General features: G+C 33.7%; 1 protein-coding gene across 1 annotated transcript; it reads right to left on the reverse strand.

Annotated features, from left to right (window-relative positions):
- Window positions 1-1,905: 1,905 nt before the first annotated feature.
- On the reverse strand, window positions 1,906-4,046 carry LOC143049207 (uncharacterized). Its single transcript, XM_076222924.1, has 2 exons — window positions 3,557-4,046; window positions 1,906-3,256 (listed from the first exon to the last, which is right to left on the reverse strand). Exons 1-2 carry the CDS (start codon window positions 4,008-4,010, stop codon window positions 2,046-2,048), a joined length of 1,665 nt encoding a protein of 554 aa, XP_076079039.1. The 5' UTR covers window positions 4,011-4,046; the 3' UTR covers window positions 1,906-2,045.
- Window positions 4,047-9,508: the final 5,462 nt, after the last annotated feature.

A 9,508-nucleotide genomic window follows, 5' to 3' on the forward strand; every position in this document is an offset into this window, starting at 1 on the left:
TGTGACGAAAATTTTCAACTTGGCTATCATGTGTAAAATCAGACAAGTGTTCGGTAAACAGGAAGTTGTCAAGTGATGAATCTGAAAACGCATCACACGGTATGGCTGACATATATAAATGTTGATACCAAATTACAGAAAGGGTGGATGTGTAGTTCCTGAGAAAAATGTCACGAAAGTTTCATGGGACGGACTGACTGACGGACTGATGGACGGACGGACTGATGGACGGAACGACGGACGGACTGACAGACAGAGGTAAAACAGTATACCCCCCCTTTTTTAAAGCGGGGGTATAATTATGGGAAGGGTTGAACTTAGCACTACTTGGATAAAAATTGAATTTGTTTCTCTGAAGCCTTTAATTTGGGGTGTTTCTGTTGTCTATTAACATGATTAAGTATATTAAATTAATAGGGGTAACGTAAAAATGTGCATTCTCAAAGTGTTCGTAACTATGACAGCATGTGCCACACTTACCATCACTTCTGGGTTGGGTTTGTGGTTTAGGTTTTTCTTGATAGCACTGTTGATTTTGACTGGTTCTAGCTCCGATCCTATCTGAATGGTCATGTCTGCTAGCAAAGCACATGAAGCAACATACTATGGTCTAAGTTCACGATATGTAAACCGCTCCATCGTTGCCGTTGTTCCAGCTAGAAAACACAGTCTGCATTTTCGGTTTCGAATGCTTTAAAATGTTCCAATTTCGGTACTTCCATTTTGAATTTTCGTATACTGGGACAAGTTCATTAGTAAAACACTCGCTTTGCTGCAAAGAATACGGTAATCGTGGAATCCTTTCCAATTATATCTCCGTGAACTTCGGCACGGGTTACATTAAAGTCTGTAGGTCTATAATTGACACTATGGCTGCTTCAAACGCAAGACTGTATAAAATATATACAAATTTATTAACACAAGTTTACAGCTTGAAAGCAAGGGGAAGACTGCCCCAGCAACAGTTTACAAAACATATAAATTAAGTCAAAGATAAGGGTATTAAAACATTATGAAGGGTTCTCATAAAATACAAATATAATTGTCCAATCTTATGTAATAATAATTAAGCTGATCATTGTCCTCCGGCTTAACTTTTGTTAAAATAGCGATAATTGTTTTTGTAGTTCGAGTGTTAGATACATGTATTATCTCTCACACTTTTGACAGCCATCAGATTATGATGTAAAGTAATAAATCTATAATCTCTTTGGATATTTGAAATAAGAAACATTATATTAAAAAAACAGGAACATTTAACTTAAAACTAAAAAAGGGAAATATTCAATGTTAAAACGAGAGTTCATATAAATATTCAAATTAAAACGAGAGTTCATATAAAGCACTTTGCGAATTAATGTAAAAGTTCCTAAAGTCACTTTTCATACGGTTATATTCTCCACTACTTCCCCGAAGTGCTCGTCCCGAGCACAAATTTGCTACATTTCGTCATTGGGTTGGTAATGTTATTTCATCTGTGGGTAATTCGTCTTTGGGTAATTCGTCTATGGTAATTTATCTTTCTGGTTGCTGAAAGTGTGTACATACTGAAAACATCACGAACATAGAAAATGCACATATTGGACCTTTTAATAGATATACAAAGGGGGTATGTGGCAGGGATGGGGTAATTGAAAATGTAATGGTAATTACGTGTAATGCATTACAATTTTCCATGTAATTGAATGTAATGTGTAGTTGAGCATTTTTTAATTAATGAATGGCTATTATTTATTTTGAATTTATTGAACCATAAAATTAATTTTTGACTCTTCACATTGAATAATCCGCGAAGCGGATTATGTAAAATGTGAAGAGTCAAAAATTAATTTTATGGTTCAATAAATTCAAAATAAATCATAGCCATTCATTATAAATTAATTTCTATAAAAATAAGGCTCAAATAACTTTTCATATTATTTATATTAACAATAACAAAAAACACATGTTGGCGTATGAATACACAAAAGAATGAATGAACTGTCATGGCCGCAACGTCATTGGAATGTTACGAGACGGGTAAACTCTTTTCCAAAAACAACAGTTTACTGTGGATTATTGATTTGAAATGTGCAGTTATGGAAAGCTGAGTTAGAAATAAAGCCAGACGACATGAAGTTGTTTGACGACAAGGCCGCATTCATAGTGTTTACGTTTGGAGTGTCACGGGCCGCCAAAACTGAGATCACACTGTCACTGGCAGGATTGTTTTGTACAGCCATCGGCGTTGGCATCCCAGTCTGAGGCGGTGCGCGTCCTGTGGATAGTGTTGAAAGTGTGTCGCTCATGGATTTCTTTTGTAGGGTAGAACAGTCCCGACTGTAGCTTCGTACAGACGCCTCATTCCGGTGACCGCTCATATACATAATATGACGGATTTCGAAGCCAGCGTCACTCATTGCTTGGATCGCTGTTGCCCGGAGACAATGAGCTGTGTACATCATACTACAGGAGGAATTTTTCGACACATCTGCCATGAATCTAGTGAATTGGTAAGATTTGACCGATGTGTTAGTGTACCATAGTTGTAAAACGTGTGGAGTTTTGGACGACAACGCATCTTTATTAATATGATTAAAAAGTGAAGTTGCATCAGGATCAGTTTTCAAAATCAGAATTTTCAATGAAGCAACTGGGCAGCGGTCGCCTTCACATGAATACATGCGTTTGTCATTAATAGTTTCTCCCGAGTCTAATCCTCCTTGCCAATTTTTCTGTTTCATTTCATGTGACAAACAGGCATATTCACGATTGTTTTCATCAAAGTGGAATTCAAACGATTTTTTCTGAAGTTGTTGATGAAACTCTATCCCACGGGTCACAAAATGCATAGCAATATTATACCAAACACGGAATCTTAGGATTATTGGACCATCAGACGAGTACAGGTAAGAATTTATCTTTTCCAAATCATTCATGGTTATTATCTGTTTATGTTTTGTTGGACGGGAGAGACCTTTTTCGAGGTTTTTCTTTAATTTTCCATCAAGAGTTTCATTCGCCTTCCTAAATTCTTTATCGCGAACGATATCAATATCCCTATCTAAATCATGAATGTGTCGGTTGATTGCTGCCCTTATGTTTTTCATTGAATTTTTGTGATATTCTTTTGACTGGGCAGTTGACATTTCCTTGCCTCTTTTTTCGGAAAATTTTGGGGTTGCCTCTGCGTAAAATTTAGCCAAAACATTGTTTAATTCTTCTGTTTCAGTAGTCGCGAAATCAAATACTTGATCCAGGGCTTCCATGCACCATTCTGAAAAATAACAAAATAAGAAATTCAATTCGATTTTCAAACATAGGAAAGAGGAAATATTCAATATTGGTAGAAAAAACAGCAAATAAAAACTAATTATTATACAGATTCAGATAGCTCAGTGGCAGAGCGCTCATGTTTTGAGAGGTCCCAGGTTCAAATCCTGGTCTGAATTTACATCGTTTTATTTTGAGTGTATAGGAAAACAGTTGTGTGTGTATATTGTATGTAACTCTTAAAACAGAGTATTACAAAATGATTTAAAACAAGGTTTCCATATATATTAAAGTTTGTATTTACCTTGGAAAACTTTGACTCCCCATTTCGTGTTTTGCTTGGTTGACTTAGCTTGTCGACTGTCTTGCAGGTCCTTCAGTTCTTCTGGGGTAACTGTTTTAAATCGTTTCTGTGATTTTTGAAGCCCAGAAACTGTAGGCCTTTCAACTTCAACCGGCTTTGGTGCCAACGGAATCTGCGATGGGGCCTGTGGCTGCTGTTGTGGTGCCATTCCAGGGTTTTCTGGAGCAATGTTAAGCTCAACAAGTTCAATATTTTGCAGGTCATCTTTGAACAACCATCCCAATAAATCTTCGTCATCGTACGACTCCATTTCAGTCAACTTTTCGCCCCCACCAATGTCGAAATCCGGCAACTCTTCCATTTTTGTCTTATAGTATTGAACAGACGACAGGAGTTGGGGTGGGGCGGAGTCATACAGTACATGTAGTTCGGGGTTAGATGGGTAGGATAGCATATTTAAAACATTTAAAACAACAAGTGACTGAACAAAACTTTATTATTTTACTCTAAATCGTTTTTCTACGTATGTATAAAGTAAAAGAATTTTCTAATCAATAAAAAAGTAGTTCCGGTAAAAATGGGCGTGTCGCTATAGAAATTGACAACATTGAAAATAATACTAATACTTTTAACCAATCAGGAGACAGTAAATACACCAAATTTATTTATTTACTTGTAATGGTAATTTAATTAATTACAATGAAAAAAGCATGTAATGCTCAATTACTTTTGAATTACATTTCAATTACATGTACTTTTATGGTGTTAATGATAAGGATTTATGTTTAATAATATAAATTGTAAAAGTTTATTTATTTTTCAAATATTGATATCACATACTTTCTGTAATTTATTCTAAAGTTTTTATATTACTTATTTGACCAACAGAATTTTTTTTCTGAATAGTCTTATGATTTGAAAAAATTCATACGTTTTTAAGAAAGATCTATAACTAAATAGATTGAAAGGTAATAAATCACCATGTTAAACAAAAACAAAAAATTGTGTGAAAAATCTTTATGAGAGTTCATTTAGAATTTAAATTTACTGCACACAATCATTTTGTAATATTAGTATACACAAAAGGATTATAGAGATAAAAATTAACAGCTGTAAAAACAAACAGCAATTGATCAGATTAAAATGTCCAGGGGCAATGCCACTATTACATGTATTTTATCTAATTAGCAAAATATTGCTAAGATATAGACATTAAATACATTGTTTGTACTAAAAATTATTTTCAATGTTGTGACAAGCATACCTTTTAATAATTATTAAGTGATTTTTTTTTATTCATTTATAATTTCTTTATTCATGCTATGTTTTATTTAAATAACGTCATTTCTGAGATGTCAAAATACCCCTTAATGTATTGGCAAGTTAATAGGAACTAATTTCCTCTTCTATCAACACATCTACTGATTATGGAAGTATAATACCTCCATGTTCTAATCAAGCGATATATGCCACATTAGCTGCTATAGAAATACTTTTGAGAATGGCTGTCAAAGTGTACAGACCAGAGAGATGCAGACTAAATGACAAAACATTAAAATTACTCATGATTATCAAATGCAACGCTTAAACTATGTATAATATTTTACACATACATTATATATACATGTATAATATTGGTTAAAAAATATTATGATGAAATGTAATGTGTAATTTAATTAATTACTTTAATTAGTGAAGTAATTGTAATTTAATTAATTACATTTCAAAAACTGTGTAATGTGTAATTAGTGTAATTGACCATATTTGCAATGTAATGTGTAATTTAATTAAGTACATTCCAATGTAATTGACCCGAAGTCTGGTATGTGGAGGGGGATAAACATAAACATACTAGATATTCTGAGGAGGGGGACTACTGACATAAGTATACTATACTCTGAGGAGGGGACTACTGACATAGTATACTATACTCTGAGGAGGGGGACTACTGACATATCTATTTCGACTTCACAACTCAAAAGAGCATGGCTCTATTATATGTACTAGAACACACCCGTATATCGCGGGTCCGTGACTGAATTAAAGTATATAACTATGCGCAAGCCTTATTGTAGTATTAGTATTGTCATCTGATAAAGTAATGCTGATTATAAGATACACAGTTTTCTCTGCTTTCAAATCTTTCTGTTTGAACCCGTCGAACTGGAACTTATAAATTATTGATAATATTAATTATTTGGAAAACAAAAGGTCCTGGAATGGAGTATTTTTTAATCAACAGCATTGTCCTATATTAGCTATAAATATTGAATTCTTTGATTCGCTGTTTTACGTCATGCCCGCTAACAAATTGAAAACTGTACCTATACGCCTTATTTTAGTCCAGATTTTTAGTATTCGTATTGTTATCTTAGAAAGTCTAACTGATTAAAATACTACAATAGGTAACAATTTAACAATTAAGTAGTGTCAACCCTGTGATTATGACCCGTGTAATACTATATAGCATATTAATCCTGAATACACCGTTTGGTGGTGCGCCTGTCAGATGCGGAACGTACAGATAAGGTACTCGGTAACAGGTGAATATACTATTGGTATCGGTATCAGACTCGACCCGGAACTTCTTTATTATTGGCAATATTAATTACGTGGAAAACAGAAGAGCCTGGAGTGGTGTAATTTTTAATCTACACCTTTGTACTATATTAGTTATATATAAAGTTGAATATTTTGATTCATCGTTTTTACGTGATGACGGCTGACAAATTGGACCTCGTAATTTTAGTATTATAGATTCGTATTGTTATCTTAGAAAGTTTAACTGATTAAAATACTACAATACGTAACAATTTGACAATTAAGTAGGGTCAACCCTGTGATTATGACCCGTGTAATACTATATAGCATATTAATCCTGAATACACCGTTTGGTGGTGCGCCTGTCAGATGCGGAACGTACAGATAAGGTAATCGGTAACAGGTGAATATACTATTGGTATCGGTATCGGACTCGACCCGGAACTTCTTAATTATTGGCAATATTAATTACGTGGAAAACAAAAGGGCCTGGAGTGGTGTAATTTTTAATCTACACCTTTGTACTATATTAGTTATATATAAAGTTGAATTCTTTGATTCGTCGTTTTTACGTGATGACGGCTGACAAATTGGACCTCGTAATTTTAGTATTATAGATAGATTTATAAAACAAAGTGGGGCTGCTTTTACTAGAACTATAAAAGTAAGACTACGTATTTAAGGAATTGTAGGAAAAAGGGGGTGCAATAATAATCATTGGCCCGTTTATGATCCTAAAAAAAAAACGATTATCAGATCATCAGTGGTTATATTTGTACCTTGTAAGGAGGTTTTGATCAAACATAATAATACAATTTTCTGACATGTAGTATACAGGTTGTCACTCCTGTACACTCAAGACAGGTGACGAGTCCATCTTGCATTCCTGTTTCTGACCAAAATTGTTTTATAAAATGATTTTGTTATACCACTGAAAATCTTTGTTTTCATAAGGAAGTTCACACGTGAGAATTCAACTACTTATAGCATGTTGCGTAAAATGATACAAAATAATAACGACAATTAAACAATTATTGTGGTTATTTGGTATACTATAGCAAGTGATCTTTGTTCTAAGTTACAACCTTCACTTGTGTAAAACACTAGGTTCTATGATACAACAAGGATACACAGACTTTAGCTCGATTTATTTGTGGTTTTCTTACTGCCATTGACAAAAATATCACAGAAGAAAAGTGAATATTTATCTAAGAATAATGAAGTGTTCTTAATAAAAAAAAATTCTAAATGGCGCTCAACTGGCAAATAAATTCGTTCAGGTTACTGTTAGGATTATAATTAATAATAATTATATGTTTCTCCCGGAGATGCATTGCCTCCTAAAAAATGATTAATTAAATAGATATGTTTATTAAGACATGATGGATAAATGTAAATCTTGATTTTTAATTTATAAGTTATATTTTTCGGTTTTTCGAAATGGCACAAGCACAACTAAATGCGGTAAACTTTAATATAAAGAAAAGAGAATACTGGCCACAAGAGGGGATGAGATGTGAGGTAGTGGGGTGTGAAATCCATATATACTCATCACTGTCCATCTACATCAAGCACTGGAAAGCAAAACACCTTCCAGTAGTTCCAGTATGCCACTGCTCTATTTGTCAGTATAGATTCGGCAGAAGGTGTGAATTAACCAGACATCTAAGGTGTGTCCATCAACTGACCGTAGAAAACGTCAATGCTATATTATGTAAGGTTTAACAGCTACCCAACATGAACTATCTGGATCCAGGAGTGTTTTACCACGACAGGCAAAACCCCGAGTGAATGTGGAAGCACAGGAAGCTGTACGACGTCAACGGGAGAAGTATGCTGCTGCGCACAAGATCAATTTCCCTTATTTGGGAGGTGCCATCACTGTACCCAGAGACAAAGTGGCCTACACATTTGATGTACCAGGATTTGGACCAAGATTGCAACTTCCAAGCCTAGATGGTTCCCAGAATGCAAGTGACTGTGATGTATCGTGTTGTATCATGTACCTGCGACTGTGATATTTTTATATGGACTTATTGTGAACGTTTTTGATTTTGCGTTTTATACAAGTTTACCTTATAATTTGATAGTTGTGTTATAGTTTTGAATAATTTTATTTTTGATGTTCAAATAATTGCCATTTTTATGTTTTGAAATCGCCATTTTAATGTTTTGGAAATTGCCATTTTTTGTTTTTAATGTTTTGAGATTGCCATTTTACATGTTTTATATTGTTTTGTTTTAATGTTAAATTGATAGGTGCTATAAGAAATATTTTTTGTCTTCTTGTCCTTCATTGTTTCTAATATTCTTTCTATGTATGCCATTTTGTGTTTCTTTGTTAAATATGACGTGGCCATATATGTTTACATCAAATCATTATGTTATTGTTCTATGATAATGTTTGTATTCTTCTTTTTCATTTCTGCTAAATCGTAAAAACATTAAATTAAAATTTAGAAAACCACAACAAACCGCGAGTCAATGAGTTTGAAAACTTCGGCAACATTGAATCGGAGCAATTAACTGTATTCTTCCTAATTATCCAACCTAATCCATAAACAATTATTGTGACTAATCCGTTTCTTTCAGAACCCTATATATAAGACACCGTCATTCCATCAAATATTATCGTTATATGACTTTAAAGAAGATGTCGTTGTTCACACAGCTGAAGCTGATAAAGCTGGTGAAATGACATCAAGTAACGAAGTGGATATTGATGAAAACAACAACACAACAACAACAAAGGGAACAGGGAATGCAAAAGACTAAATTATACGCAACATGTTCTTGTCATTCCTTAACTCAGCATGGAAAGGCACATGAAGATCCAAAATAAAGAGCACCTTCAATGACATTTATGCCTTTCAAGAAGCAGACACACTTCCATGGTTTAAACCATCAAAACAGAAACAAAACAAATGTTATAAATATCCGACACAGATTCTAACGCAACATTTTTTTGAGGGACATCGCAACAGTGTCCATCTAAAGTATAAGCCTAACAAATGTCCAAAGTGTGATGAGGCATTTTCTTACCAGCATCTTTTATCCAGGCTTATATAACGGATGTAGTTATAGCCAAGACCAACCAAGGATTTAGTTAACATGTTTGTGTTATGCCTGATAATATCATATTCCATCGAAGCCATAGAAAGTCATTTAAATAGAAAAAAAGTCTTCCATTAGGCATATTGAAATCTGTGAGAATATATTTTAAGATTAAGATGCGCAGGAGTTTACTGATAACGTGCAAATGATGTAGTTCAAATTATACCATTACAATCACTGGAAAATATTATGTCATTCTACAATTGTGTGATTTTATCTATTATGGCCTTTGGGAGCACATTTTATTTAAATTATTTTACAAAATACTATATGACAAGATATACAGCAATGGAAAAA

Source organism: Mytilus galloprovincialis, chromosome 10, assembly GCF_965363235.1.
Source record: "Mytilus galloprovincialis chromosome 10, xbMytGall1.hap1.1, whole genome shotgun sequence".
Lineage (NCBI taxonomy): Eukaryota > Metazoa > Mollusca > Bivalvia > Mytilida > Mytilidae > Mytilus > Mytilus galloprovincialis.